Raw genomic sequence first — 15715 nt, 5'->3', positions numbered from 1 at the left:
TCATACAGACCTGCACCTTTAAAAGAAAAATACACCCTAAATCAGAATTTCATTTCTACTACACTAAAACTCAGATTTTGCATTACAAGTAGGACTTAATGTCTTTTTAAAATGAATAGTACAGTGGGAATTTGCAGTGATGTGACCCTGCATTCAACTGATTTAAACTGAGTATTTAAAATTATTTTAAGTCAAGAGTCGTCAAGCAAATTATCAAAAAATGTGAGAAGCATCACATCATCAGTTTGTGGAGTGTTCTCAGCTTAATGGGACTGCATTTGCTTGCATTAACTTACGTCAAACATCATTGGAAAAGCATATTATTTCCGTTTTAGTGTGGATTTTTCCTCTAAACGCACTGGAACAACCATGCCTTCATGCGCTCCCAACATCACAATACGAGAGAGGGAGGAGTGAGAGCTGTTTACATTGTGAAGCAGGTCTCAGATTTATAGTCATCCAGCTACACCACAGGGACAACAGCTGTCTCGCTTTATAGCCAGTTTTTGTCCATTTAAAAAAAACCTTTCCAATTGACGCTTTACGCACAGTCATGATTTTGACGCACAGGTGAACTTATTTCGCCTCAACGCGCCTCGACCACAACTCACTCCACAAGGAAAAGTGTTTGAGACTGGAAAGAAAACCCACATTTTAAACTCTCCTCCTCATCTTCCTGTGTGAATTGCTCGGAGCTGAATAGGTTGTCAGAGCCATGTCCAGGAAGAAGGCAGTGAAAGGCAAAGGGAGCTCCAAGAGCCCCAAGGCGTCGCCGAGCAGCGGGAGGACGGGGAAGGGTCTGGCCGCCGCTGCCGCTCCGTCCTCCGGACTGGTTTATCCCAGCAGACCGTCCATCAGCAACAGCGGAGAGTTTTATGACATCGCCTTCAAGGTGAGTTGACGAGACGGGCGAGAGGTTCTCTAAGCTTATATTCAATCAAGCAATCAGTTAGGAGCTGACCGCAGGTGCGAGCCAATCAAAACACCTTTTAGTTCTCACTTTTAAATTTGAGTTAAATCCCATCTTTCTCAAAGTTCTGCTTGTTTGCTGTGTCCTTCCAAGATTTTCTAAGAAACAGAAGCCAATGTGTGAGGAAACGACAAATGAAAGATGGTTTGCACTAGAAAGCAGCAGCATGGACATTTAAAATGTCTTTTTATGAAATGAAAGTGTGTTTAGTTCAGTATTTAGTGCCTCTGTAGAAGATTTTAGAAACGTTTTCAGGGGCTTGCAGGACGGGTGTGTCCATTTCTGCTAAGAAAAGACGAAAAATGCCTAGTTACATGAAAACTTTAGCGTGCTTGCAAGAGTTAGTATCTCATAATTTTGACAGAGAAAATTAAAGTTTTGACTTTATTATTATTATAGTTCTGACATAGTAAGATAAAATTGTGATTCAGTATTTTACAATTTTGACTCACTTTGACTAATTTATTTTTGACTGATATTGTGACTTTATTTGAGTTAAAGATTCTGTCTGTGTAGGATTTAGGGGGTTATATTGGGAGAAATGGAATATAATCTTCATAATTATGTTTTCATTAGTTTATAATCACCCAACACTCAGAATTGTGAATTAGCTGTTTATATCTACATATAGGGCGGGTCCCTTTCTATGGAGTCTGCCATTTTGTTTTTTTAAAGTAGTCTAGAAACCAAACACTAGCCATGTTTCCATCAGCCTGTTCAGATGCACATCTAGAAGTATCGCATCGGAAAATTATGATGGAAACGTCAAAATTCGAATTAAAATCCCCTGATTCGCACAAACTAAAATACGCTCGCTTTAGCCGGGTTTTGGTTGATTTGAAAAAATGTTGATTCGCAAAACGGGGGATGGAAACAGTTATGTTCGAATTAAGTCTGACGTAGCGCACCTCACTCCATGGTGATATCCACACTCCGGGTCGGGAAGGCGGTAATGCATTTATAAGCTGGTTGCCAACCGCCAGAAAACGCAGAAGAAGAGGAATGCGAGACTTGTTTTGTTTCCAGTTCTGCAGAAAACTCACGCGAGTTTGTATTTTTCACTTAAGTCCGTACATTTAATGGAAACACACAGGATTCGTATTTCTTTTAATGCGCATTTCCCAATGATTCGAATCACTTTTGGATGGAAACATAGCTACTGGCTCTAGATAGGGCCTTTCACGTTACTTTAAGTCGGTCACCGTTAGAAGTGTTTTATCATCTTGTTCACTATAATACCGGTATAATCTTTAGTATGATATGTAAAATTCACATCGTGATACTCGCAATTCTGTGGTGGTTCCAAAAAGAGGAGCAGCTTCAGTTGTGTGGAATAAACTGTGGGTTCATTAGACCCTCGTGTCTTGAATGTTTTATGAACAGCCCCGGACTTCTCAGACTCTTTTAGCGAGTTTCCGCTCAGAGGGAACTTATTCAGCGGCTCCTCTGGCAGCAGCACAGCGTCTCCCCCTCTCCTCTCTCGCATCTCTTGTGTCGCAAGTGATTTTGTCATAAACCTTTGGTAATGTAAACCTATGTGCTGCTTGCAGCTCGACAAAAAACTAGATATATGTGAATGTATAATGTTTATGGTAGTGTAACAGCCTGTCAGAGGTTACAGCGTGATGATGAGAGGAGAAATGGCAGAGCGTAAAGGTCCAGGTGGATTAAGTCATTTAGGATTTTGCTAAAAGAGAAGGTTGATTTATATATATATATATATATATAGGGTACATATTTTCTTTTTACTTGGGAACTGTTGGGAATTTTTTCTTCCTAATTTGTCATATTGTCAAGAATATCGTGAAATATTGTGATATTATTTTAGGGCCATATTGCCCACCCCTAGACTGTAATTCTACATTCTAGTTTTAGTTGATTGCGATCTGCAGCCTCACTACAAGATGCCCCTAAATCCTACACACTAGACCTTTAAAGCTATAGTTGGTAACTTTTGAAAATAGCTTTCTATGATATTAAAACTGTCACTAGATTCTAAAGATATCAGATAATCTCTGAAAAAAATCGTGTTGCTCCCTCTCTCCCTACTGCTTCTCATGGCAGCCGAGGACTGTAACGCAGCTGTCAATCATGTCAGTCTCAGCTTGTGTGGTCAAACTGTTAAACTAGGCAGCGACAGTTGAATATGAACCAAGATTCTGTTACTGCATTGTCCATTTCTTGCTTCAGTATGTTTTCAGTGTAATGTTTGGCTCTAGAATAATAAAGTTTGTGACCCAGTAATCATGTTGGAAATAGTCCACCGAGCTACCAAACACCGTCCACCAGCCTTTCTTTTTTTACAGCTAAACAGTACACTAAAATATGTTTCTGAAAACATTTAAGGTGAGAAATAGTCGATGCAGTAACAGAATCTTAATTCAAATTTGATGAGTGCTGCCTAGTTTGACAGTTTGACCACAGCTCATTAGCCACGATTGACATGACTGACAGCCTCATTTGAGACTCTTAAGCTCTGATTGGTTGTTTTTGTTCACATGTGGTAATGCCATCAGAAGCACCACTAGGCAACAGAAGAATATGTTTTTTTTAAGTTACCAACCACAGCTTTAGCATGAGTATTTATTCTTTGTTGTGCATACCTTTTCTTTTTCTTTTTTTTCCTCTTGGCATTAATGTGCTTCCATACATGTGCCTGTGCAGTACTGTGCGGATAATTGGTCAATATTTTGTGTCTTTTTCTGCAGACTTGCAAAAAACTGTTAATTTCACCATCATATCCCACAGATGGCACAGTCCCACAATGCATTATAAAGTAGATTGTTTTGTCCCCAGCTGTGTAACTCCTCTGGCATGTATGAAAAACAACAAGTTATATCCACTGTTTCTACTCTGGTCCCTGCAAATGTAAAAGTTTAGGAACTACATTATATTGGCCAGCAGAGCCATTAAGTGGTGTGTGCCACAGCTATAGTCCAGTGCAATAACATGGGGAGGAGTTTCTGTTATGTATGAGATCAATTACCAGCAGCACAGAGGAGGCTTTTAGTTTAGCAGTGGTGGAAATGATGAAAAATACATCTGGCTGCTTTTTTTAACTATAAAATTTACTATATTTATATACTATACTTTATTAACTATAAATTTCTTGATCATCGTTGATACCTATCATCATCTCGATTTTTGTTTTGTTGGGGTTTGGTTTGATTTTTAATAAACAAAGTCTTGACTTTGATAATGTGAAATCTTCTTGCCAAAGTCAGACGATAAATACAATTTTGAAGCTTGTGAAGACATGATGACAAGCTGAAAACACTTGTCAACCACACTCTAGTCCTACTCAGTGAATAAAAAGCTAATTTCAAATAAACAAAGACTTTGCCTTCAGAATATCATTAAAACCCACCTGGTTGCCATATGCTCAAACTAGTTTCTAGGATTAACATTACATTTAATGTTCAACCTTTGTTACTATGGACATGCTACACAGCATTAGCTCGATTAGATTCGCCACAGTTCAACTGCTCAGCTAATTTAATGGAAACTATGAGTACCAAAGTAGAATTCATTCAGATTTACTGGCGTGGTAAACAAGAGACAGGAACAAGTGCTGACTCCCTACTGTTGGTTAAAGTCTGCCCTGTGGTTAAGGTGTGGTTAGGTTTAGGCACAAAAACCACTTGGTTAGGGTTAGGAAAAGCTTCGCCTCAAGCCTTTCCCAGCTGACCCAGAGCCGGTCACGGAGCCGCCGGGAGCCGTTCATCACTGCGGAGAGCTCCCCACACAACCCGGACCCCAGAGTTAATAACAGGAGGTTATGGTGTTTCAGTCTCTCCTCTCTATGACATTTGTATCTCGACCAGTAACCTACTTTTGTTGTGTTTGCTGATCCTCTATGGTACACAAATACAGTATAGCCTAGTATAATCACATATCAGAACAACGGGACGTTGGACCAATGACATGGACCCCTGTTGAAGCAGCCAGAAAGTCTGAATATGTGTCCATTCCTCCATTACTTAATATTTCTTAAGTCCGTTAAGAGTCCTCTGATCGAAAAAATTTAAACAGTTTTTCATACAAAGTAATCCAAGTTGCAAATATCATGTGAAGTCCATTGCTGACTGTGTATACTAACGTCATTCGTCAAATGGACCGTGGTTCTATCGACATAAACAATATTTTCTCTGCTTCCTGCACCGTATTGAGTATGCTTGTTTTCGTCAGCTTTCTGGCCTCAAAATAAGTGTTCCTGAGCTTTTCTGTGTATTTTCCATCCAGGGACAGCACCCAGAGAACAGCATGTACTCTCTGTTTGTAAGGCCAATGAGCTCTGGCTTTGTCATGTGTCTTTGAGGCCACCATACCTCAAACTTTGAAGGCCTTTTTCTTGAAGTCACGGCTCAGAGAGAGCCATGTAATGTGATGTATTTTGCTAAATATGTGGGGTACAAAAACAGTACTGATATCATAAGGAAGCTAGGAATCTTCTCTTTCCAACAGTGTATAAAAGTCAAATGTGTCTCAGGGTCAATGTGACTAAAAGTGATGAGGTTAGAATGCTGTATACTCATAAAATGTATGAGCATCTATCCCAAATCAGAAATGTATCCTGTTCATTAGTCATGAGTTTGTTTGGAATACACCCTGTGTCTCTGCAGGAATATTATAATAATTTTTTTCAGTGCTTTTCAGAGACTAAATGATTGAAAGTGAAGAACTTAATCAACAGATGAATCAAAAATGAAAATAGCCATTAGTTGCAGCCTAACTGACACATTGAATATAATTAAGAAAGTGTGAGATGGAGATGATAAAGACTAAGGATAATCTGCATTGAGCATATGCAAATCTAAATTCTCATCATGTGGGTGGCAGCTGGTATTAATTCTGCGCCCTGATTAACCAGCGTTCCTGTGACAGGCCTGCCAGAATCACTGCTCCGTGCTTAACTTTGACTTTGTGTAATTCACGGAACACCTCAGTGTCACACAAATCAGCCCTGCTCCCTGCAACACAATGAACTTACATATCAGAGTATATTGCTGCTTATGCTATAAATAGATACACCAACATGAAATGATGCACGAGTGAACAGCGTCTTGTGTTGTCTGATGGGGAAAAACAGAAACAAACAAACTCTGGGTCCCACCTCTCTCTGTCTCTGTCCCATTGGTCTGTACAATCTGCTTTCCCCCACTGGAGTGACTGTGACGCACTGTTTCCTCTGTAGATGGGAGTATAGGGAGTGCGTATATGTCTGTGAGTGTTGTGTTGCCTTACCTAAACTCCTGTGTATTTGTAGATACGTTTTCACCTGAGCTGTTTCCTCAAACACACACACACACCCGCACACTTGTCATGTATCATCCGAGCCCGTTCTCCTTCTGTCTGTGTCTCAGGTGATGCTGGTCGGGGATTCAGGTGTTGGGAAGACCTGTCTGCTGGTCCGCTTCAAAGATGGAGCCTTTCTAGCCGGGAGCTTCATCTCCACTGTGGGCATCGACTTCAGGGTAAGCACAGACACGCTCCGAAGGATAAGTGTACAAAGTACAGGATTGAGGTGTATGAATGTTCTGGCCAACATTGTGCTTTATTGGCCCAAAGTTGAAGCTCAAGGTAACTGAGATCTTGAAACTTTGACACCCATTACTGACTCTTCACTAAGCTTTCTGCTCTTGTCCGGCACATAAGCAGTTTACAATGATTGCTATGACAGATTTACCACTTTTGTGTTGGAGTGTAAACTTCTACAAATTTAATTAAGAGCATGGCAGACCTGCTAACTTTATCCTGAAAGCTGGATTTGGGTTTTTGCAGTGATACAATTAAAAGTCTCTGGAAGTTTTTCTTTTCAGCTGCCCTTACACAGTATGCACTGTTACATGGAGTATGCATACAGCTGGGAGATACTACTCAATCATAACGTTGTGCCTTGAGCTTTGACTTTCTTGCTCATATACAGTATACAGTACAGGCCAAAAGTTTGGACACACCTTCTCATTCAATGTGTTTTCTTTATTTTCATGACTATTTACATTGTAGATTCTCACTGAAGGCATCAAAACTATGAATGAACACATGTGGAGTTATGTACTTAACAAAAAAAGGTGAAATAACTGAAAACATGTTTTATATTCTAGTTTCTTCAAAATAGCCACCCTTTGCTCTGATTACTGCTTTGCACACTCTTGGCATTCTCTCCATGAGCTTCAAGAGGTAGTCACCTGAAATGGTTTTCCAACAGTCTTGAAGGAGTTCCCAGAGGTGTTTAGCACTTGTTGGCCCCTTTGCCTTCACTCTGCGGTCCAGCTCACCCCAAACCATCTCGATTGGGTTCAGGTCCGGTGACTGTGGAGGCCAGGTCATCTGCCGCAGCACTCCATCACTCTCCTTCTTGGTCAAATAGCCCTTACACAGCCTGGAGGTGTGTTTGGGGTCATTGTCCTGTTGAAAAATAAATGATCGTCCAACTAAACGCAAACCGGATGGGATGGCATGTCGCTGCAGGATGCTGTGGTAGCCATGCTGGTTCAGTGTGCCTTCAATTTTGAATAAATCCCCAACAGTGTCACCAGCAAAACACCCCCACACCATCACACCTCCTCCTCCATGCTTCACAGTGGGAACCAGGCATGTGGAATCCATCCGTTCACCTTTTCTGCGTCTCACAAAGACACGGCGGTTGGAACCAAAGATCTCAAATTTGGACTCATCAGACCAAAGCACAGATTTCCACTGGTCTAATGTCCATTCCTTGTGTTTCTTGGCCCAAACAAATCTCTTCTGCTTGTTGCCTCTCCTTAGCAGTGGTTTCCTAGCAGCTATTTGACCATGAAGGCCTGATTGGCGCAGTCTCCTCTTAACAGTTTTTCTAGAGATGGGTCTGCTGCTAGAACTCTGTGTGGCATTCATCTGGTCTCTGATCTGAGCTGCTGTTAACTTGCGATTTCTGAGGCTGGTGACTCGGATGAACTTATCCTCAGAAGCAGAGGTGACTCTTGGTCTTCCTTTCCTGGGTCGGTCCTCATGTGTGCCATTTTCGTTGTAGCGCTTGATGGTTTTTGTGACTCCACTTGGGGACACATTTAAAGTTTTTGCAATTTTCCGGACTGACTGACCTTCATTTCTTAAAGTAATGATGGCCACTCGTTTTTCTTTAGTTAGCTGATTGGTTCTTGCCATAATATGAATTTTAACAGTTGTCCAATAGGGCTGTCGGCTGTGTATTAACCTGACTTCTACACAACACAACTGATGGTCCCAACCCCATTGATAAAGCAAGAAATTCCACTAATTAACCCTGATAAGGCACACCTGTGAAGTGGAAACCATTTCAGGTGACTACCTCTTGAAGCTCATGGAGAGAATGCCAAGAGTGTGCAAAGCAGTAATCAGAGCAAAGGGTGGCTATTTTGAAGAAACTAGAATATAAAACATGTTTTCAGTTATTTCACCTTTTTTTGTTAAGTACATAACTCCACATGTGTTCATTCATAGTTTTGATGCCTTCAGTGAGAATCTACAATGTAAATAGTCATGAAAATAAAGAAAACGCATTGAATGAGAAGGTGTGTCCAAACTTTTGGCCTGTACTGCACATCACAGTGCGTACTGTAGTAAAAAGTAAAAGTAAAAAGTAAAAAGAAAAAAAGGTGCGATTTGGAACACAGCAGACGTTACCTTGGAGATACAACGAAACACCATTTGCAAAACTCGCCAGTGACGGAGGTCAGCCCGGAGGACTCTACTGTTGCTACTATACAATGTATGTAGTTTTAAATTTTAAGATAAAACTGCATTCATTGCAGATTGTTTGTGAATGCTTGACTGATTATAGTCAATGCAGCTTTTATCAGCTGTCAGTGAGCTGTAATCTGACTTTGACTCAATGTGACGTATCTTCCGCTGCGCAGAGGACTGTGGGTCAGAATAGCCAGAGAAGCTTACTGGCCTGCATACTGCAAAATGCAACTGTATGCTGTAGGACATCCTGATATTTCTGGCATACTGCATTTGACATACTATGTATTTGGACATACTTTGGGATACAGTCTTATTCTTGTATCCTGAATAGCATGGTAGTATTGGTATTGGAAGCAAATTTGCAAATCCTTGGATAGCGAAGGAATGACGATTGGCTAGTACCTGTTGCCTTCATTGGATGGATTGGTTAGCTTTAGACCAAGAGGAGTGGAATTAGTTAGAGTTAGGGTAAGAACATCAGGGTACTACACATTCTCACTCTGACCTCGTCACATATCGACATTTGGTCTTGGACTTTTTACGTCCACATACGACGTACAAGGTACCCTGGGCATATTGGTTGTTCTGTCAAGTTCTGCCTGTTACATGCATTGTCTTCTTCCAAAATACACTTGTGTTTTCCCAGGAAATTTACCGTTTACATACTCTTTAAAAATAAAAGCACTACATCAGTACAACACAGTGAATTGACGTTTTTTCTAGGGACACAAACACTGCCCTCTCGGGTGAAAGTCAGTGTTTGTTTGACCCATCCACTAACACTCCCACCTGCCCCACTTGGACTTTCATCGCCTTAACTTTCGCTCATGTCCCACTGCATTTCCCCCTGATGCTGCAGAGCACTGTTGAACTACAACGGTGACTGGCCACGTATCATGCGGATGTTAAAGGACAGCTTTGTTCGTCAGTGTCTGATGCCGCAAGTCACTGCCTAAGTGCTGGATTTTGACTTCGGAGTGAGACCTGGTTGCAGGGTAAGCCAATCGGAGGTAGTAAGGCAGGGAGTAAGGCAGAATAAGACGGGCCATTCCTTTGCTATCCTAGGATTTGCAAATTTGAGTATTGGAATGAATGATAGTGTGGACCTGTGTACTGAACAAGCTGCTTGGTTGATCCAACTTCCTGTTGGGAAAATTTTCTTTGTTTAAAAGCTCTGTTTACACTGGTTTGCTAACTGCCTCTAAGTGAAAACACATGTTATACCCTCAATCTGCACAAATATAGAAGAAGCAGATACTTGAATGTGTCAGAATGTCATTGTCTTTTACTAAAGGACCAAGGCTGGCGGAATTGGTTTTTGGTACAGTATGTCATTCTCTGAAGCACAAATAAATAAATAAATAAATGGACAACATCAGACAAGTACATTAACTTCCTAATTTAATGGCCGGCCTCCGAAGAATGCATTATAGCTGCTGCTCAGCAGGCAGAGCAAGACAGAGAGGAAAAGCAGCATGTAGAGCCAGCGCTTTCTTTTCTTTAACCAAGACTGTTTTGGTGAGGTTTATTTTGTTTCTGCTGAGAATGACGTACGAGTTACGATGAGGGGATTAAGCAAGTCTTAGTATTAAGGATAGACCGATACATCGGCCGGCCGATATATTGGGCCGATATTTGAGTTTTTTACTTGTATCGGCATCGGCCGATACGCGCATGGGTTCGCAGATTTATTTTTCCCTGGCACTTTTTTTCATTTGAAAGTTTGTGGTTAAGTTGAACAAAGCCGTTGAATCCTACTGTGTACAGTAGCTGTTGTTTTATTTATGCTTCAGCTTAAATATTTGTTTATTTTATAAAGACATTACTGGAAGATTTAAGAGCACTGAACTCTTTTTTATTTGAATGTATAATAATAAAAATAATATTCTACCTGTTCTACCTCAACTTTCCATCTTGTTTTAGTATTTTTTACTGTTCAGTAAATGTTTCTTATTTTAAACTTGAGACCTGTAATATTTGTTATCATTGTGTCATTTTTTTATGTAAATTGAGGGAGCAAAAGCAGTATTGGCCCCAGATATCGGCTCAAGAAAATCGGCAGTCCATAATCGGTCATCGGCTAAGGGTGATGGAAAAAAATCGGTATCGGCATCGGCCCTAAAAAATCCATATCGGTCTATCCCTACTTAGTATGGTGAAAAAGAAACTTGAGTTCAGAGGATATAACGTTGTATTCTTCTGTTTAATAAGGAACATAGATGGTTATTTCCCATACCGACATTTTGTGAGTTTATATACTTTATGTATTATACTAAAAGCCAAGAGAACATACACACACTTGTGCAAATAAAGCGCAATTGCTGGCTGTTGGGCCAGTTGGAAAATTTTAATTTATCACCCAACCGTAGTGTTCAGTAACTGCTGTTTGAACACTTTCTGTTGGTCATTAAGAGACTGATTTAGTGGATGAGATGGGTGCATTTCTACTCTGATAAGATGCAGGCAATTTCCCTTAAAAGATGTCATGCAGCTGTAACAACCCAGCTTTAAAAGTTTAACTCTGGCTCTGTTCCTTTGTTCTCAGTGCTAGATGTTATAAGGAGGTGACTTGCAAGGTGTTTAAACTCTACCATCTACCCCAGATCTCCCCTTTGGGACTGAACACATTTGAACTGAATTAAGCTAAATTAAAAAGGTAATTTAAATCGAGGTTATTCATTGACACTCTAATCCTTATTTTACTGCTAATGGCTAACCCATTTTCTGCCTATTGTGCCCAGGGGGGGAAATCGCAGTCGAGGGTTACAGTGGCAGTAAAGAACAGCCTTGCTCTAAGTGTCACCGCAATCGACCAGAAGCAGCGACCCTTTCAGTCTTTTACTGTCTTGTTGCTCCCCCAAGCAAGTTCCCCATAACTGCAGAGTCTGACACAGCTGTTTAGAAAAACCTTCCCGTAGGATGCATTCTCAGCCCTGTTTTACTGATATAGTCAACCACAGCGACTTACACTGGGAACAAGTGTAAGAGAAAAAAGAGGTTAAATTCCAGGGTATTAACTCTCGCAGGGAGAAGTGCAAGGGCTGAAAACACAACGTTAAAGAAGTGTGTCAATTTACACCTGTGGCGCAAAAATAGATAGCACCGCAACATGGTACGTTAACAGGACCACACTGCATATAAAGCATGCAACATAATTTGATGTTCTGCCATGGGATTTGGAGTCTTTTGGTTGTTAGTTAAGCAGATTCCTTACTTGGGAAGCCAGTCTCTTCAGCAATATCAGCTAACAGTGGAGGTAAAAGTACAATCAGCAGGATGTTCCAAGCAAGGGAGCAACTTTGAAGCAAATGCTGCTTTCCTGCGGCACTAACTGGAAAATAGGACAGCGGTGTTGGCTACAGCATGATACAGCCACAGCTGTGTTTTGGACTAAAGAAAACAGAACATTCTTTTCACAAGAAGTACCACAGGCAAGAGGTAAAAATAAACAAAAAAAAAAAAGTCTTTTATCTGTATCCGTGAAGGAAAGTCTTTGCAGACTTTCCAGGAAGAACAGGTCATTATCACTTCCATAAACAAACAGAATATATTGAGCGTGCACATCCAGAAACTTTAACAGCATCTGGATGAAAGGCGATGACTTCATTAAATTTGTTGGAAGCTATTGGTACAATGTGCGACTGCTTCATCTGTTTCTGCCCTCATTATCACGGCTACAGATTACCATGGGGCTGTCTACTCTGGTACTGAAAGGTGACAGTTTGAGCATATTATTATTATTATTATTATTATTATTATTATTATGATCAGTCATTTATTGGTCATTTTAAAGCCAGGCTATTTAAAATACATAACTGTATTCACACAGTTTCTTTTCTTTTTCTCTGCTGTCCTGTGTACACTCACATCAGAACTCATGTACACAAATTTGTACTCCATACCTGTAAGAACCCTTTTTGACATAATGCATTCCTGAGTCTCAAACCCTTACTACAACCATCGTAACAACCTTTACCCTAACCCTAAGCACAGCCTAAACCTAATTCTAATGCTGGGTTCCAGTCAGTGTTGGAGGTTGGAATTTTTCCAGTTGGTACACAAAGCCAAATGTAAACAAAAAACATGGCTGACCGTGACAAACTGATGTTAGTTTACACATAATTAAACCGTCAGAAGGGCAGCCTCCTTGCATGTGTTAGCGAAAATTGAGCATGGCGTTAGCTCAGGCAGGACACGATGTCAAGCTCAGCTCAAATCCTAGCTACATCAGCTGCTGCTCTCCCTGCCTTAGGCTTTCCATGTAGGCGCATGGAAGGGCAGGGAAGTTTGCCTGTCTGCCTCAGGCTTTCCTCATTTGCGTGTGGAAGGGCATAGAGGTGTGCTCTCTCCGCCTTATGCTTTCTACGTAGGTACATGGAAGAGGCTTTCTGCGTAGGCCTGAGGAAGGGCAGAGGAGCTCCAGAATAAAACCATACCGCCACATATAATATTGCAAATATAATGAGTTTTCTTTGACTTAAGTGTTTCTGACTGAACTTTAATATCCTATGGTATCCTACAAATCAGAGCCCTGGGAATGACATTACGTACTTAAAGTTATGTAGGTTAGGTTAAAGTTACGTAGGTTAGGTTAGAAAAAAATGGTTAGGACGTTCCTTGAAATGAGGTTCTCAAATAGAGAGACATACAAGAGTGATCACATACACAGTCCCACTGTGCTCACTCAGTCTCGCTTCTCTTTAATCTCCTGCTTTGTATATGTATATTTCTGATGTCTGGAACACTTTGTAACAGATCTGTTGGTTTTAAGAGTTTTATTTTTAGAAACAAGAATATCTGGGTTATACAGACTGACGAACACTTGCAGTCTCTTGAAATCCGTCTCCTTCATCACCTCACTTAATATATTATAAGGAAATTATGTACATATACATGAAAATAAGACTTCAGTATGCACTTTCTTATTGTAATAATAATATTGGGCATGTTTTTTTTCTAAAGGCTTACAGTGAATGTTACATGATGGCATTTTTGAATAGCAGAACCCACTTCTCTGTGTCTTAAAGGGAAATTTCAGTTTATTTCAACCTGTCTCCTATCATCCTAAATTTGTTTCAAGTCACTAGTGACATAGAAATAATAGTTAGCATGTTAGCCATTAGCCTAGATACAGCCGTAGCATCAGACCTGTTAAAACGTAATTGAACGGGCATCCTTTCAAGTGCAAAGTTAGTCCACTAAACAAGCTTTTTCTCCACAAAGACCGCCTCATATCATTAGGATAAATGTCAGAAAACATATAGAAAACGACATGTAAATGTGTTGTCTTACCTTACCGGTGTGGTGCCATGTTTGTTGTTTACCATTTAGCTAAGGCTGCAACTGGTCCCATTCCTTGCAACAGAGGCATTCCTCTTCTGTGGGCACTGGGGCACAGCATTCACAGGTAACGTTACACCACCAATCTCCAGAGCTAAAGCCTTCCAGCAGCCATTCCTCCTCTGTCGTCCTCTACCTGTTGCGCCTCTCTCTCTCCTCCTCCTCCGTTCTTCAATTTCACGAAGCTCTTCGTCAGTGTATTCTGGCTCAAATAAATAAGGGCGGCCATAAAACTCTGCAAAATCAAATTCCTCCTCCACAAAGTCGAAGTCTGGCAAAAAGTCAGCCATTATTCTATAAATCTTTCATAAAATAAATGAATGAACCTTTCAGGCTACTGTCCGGTTCTGCCTTGCAGCTGCTGCGGCGTGTTCTCGCAAGATTTCAGACACGGTATGAGATCGCTGCTTGTTCTCGCGTTATTTCGGCTGCGCTTTGGGAAGCAGAGGTAAACGGTAAACACACGGTAAGGTAAGACAACAACTCTGAAGACCACCTAAATGTGGAATGTTAAGATATAGGCTTTCCACATCGAGAGGCGATGGCCGCCCTTATTTATTTGAACCAGAATACACTGACGAAGAGCTTTGTGAAACTGAAGAATGGAGGAGGAGAGAGAGAGAGAGGCACAAGAGGTAACGTTAGAGGACGACAGAGGAGGAATGGCTGCTGCAAGGCTTTAGCTCTGGAGATTGGTGGTGTAACGTTACCTGTGAATGCTGTACCCCAGTGCCCACAGAAGAGGAATACCTCTGTTGCAAGGAATGGGACCGGTTGCAGCCTTAGCTAAATGGTAAACAACAAACATGGCACCACACCGGTAAGGTAAGACAACACGTTTACATACGTTCTCTGACATTTATCCTAACGATATGAGGCGGTCTTTGTGGAGAAAAAGCTTGTTTAGTGGACTAACTTTGCACTTGAAAGGATGCCCGTTCAATTAAGTTTTAAAAGGTCTGACGCTACGGCTGTTTCTAGGCTAACGGCTAACATGCTAACTATTATTTCTATGTCACTAGTCACTTGAAACAAATTTAGGATGATAGGAGACAGGCTGAAATAAACTGAAATTTCCCTTTAAGTGAACAAAAGGCAGTGGATGATAACTCTTCATGATCAGTGCATAGTGTTAAATTACTTGCTGTAATGAGTGTTCCAAGGTGCATAGACAGCTTCTTTGAATGACTTTGTAATATTGATATTTTGTTATTCTTGTGGTACGTTTCCTGCCTTGAGAAAGACTATGTGTGTTGGAAACTTTGACCATCAGCATGCATCTAAAATAAGTTGTTCAATACCATTTTTCCTCCCTGAAATTGCGCAACAGCCAATACAGAATAGAGTGCACCAGGAATGAGTCCTAAAATCCATAAGGAGTTAGCATTTTTGCACTCCAGTGTACCTTGTCTAAAGTAAGTGTTTTTTTAAATGGGTTTTAGTTTGATGCCTGAAATAATGTCTGTGGTTAACACAAGCTTTGACATTTTGTTGTATGACATAAAATATGTCAGTACATATCCCACTCGTGAATTTTGGAGCTTTTAAATGAGACTACAGATTGTCACCATGCTAAACATGGCTTTACAGCCATCAACCATGAACAGTTGTTTGCAGTAGTTGTTTTTGTTTATTGGGGTACATAGACGTGTGTGCTCATTGATACCCAATCCAGCATTTTGGGCAGTATCTGAGGCT

At 40.7% G+C, this 15715-nt stretch overlaps 1 protein-coding gene across 1 annotated transcript in view; it reads left to right on the top strand.

Annotated features, from left to right (window-relative positions):
* Window positions 1–445: 445 nt before the first annotated feature.
* rab26 (RAB26, member RAS oncogene family) overlaps window positions 446–15715 on the top strand; it is a 139446-nt gene continuing 124176 nt past the window's right edge. The window contains exons 1-2 of the mRNA XM_033612291.2: window positions 446–892; window positions 6334–6444. Of these exons, the coding sequence (XP_033468182.2) occupies window positions 716–892; window positions 6334–6444 (288 nt within the window). The 5' untranslated portion in view covers window positions 446–715. The remainder of the gene's footprint in view (window positions 893–6333; window positions 6445–15715) is intronic.

The sequence above is a fragment of the Epinephelus lanceolatus genome, chromosome 21 (assembly GCF_041903045.1).
Source record: "Epinephelus lanceolatus isolate andai-2023 chromosome 21, ASM4190304v1, whole genome shotgun sequence".
NCBI lineage: Eukaryota > Metazoa > Chordata > Actinopteri > Perciformes > Serranidae > Epinephelus > Epinephelus lanceolatus.
This window is presented reverse-complemented; position numbering and strand designations above follow the sequence as displayed.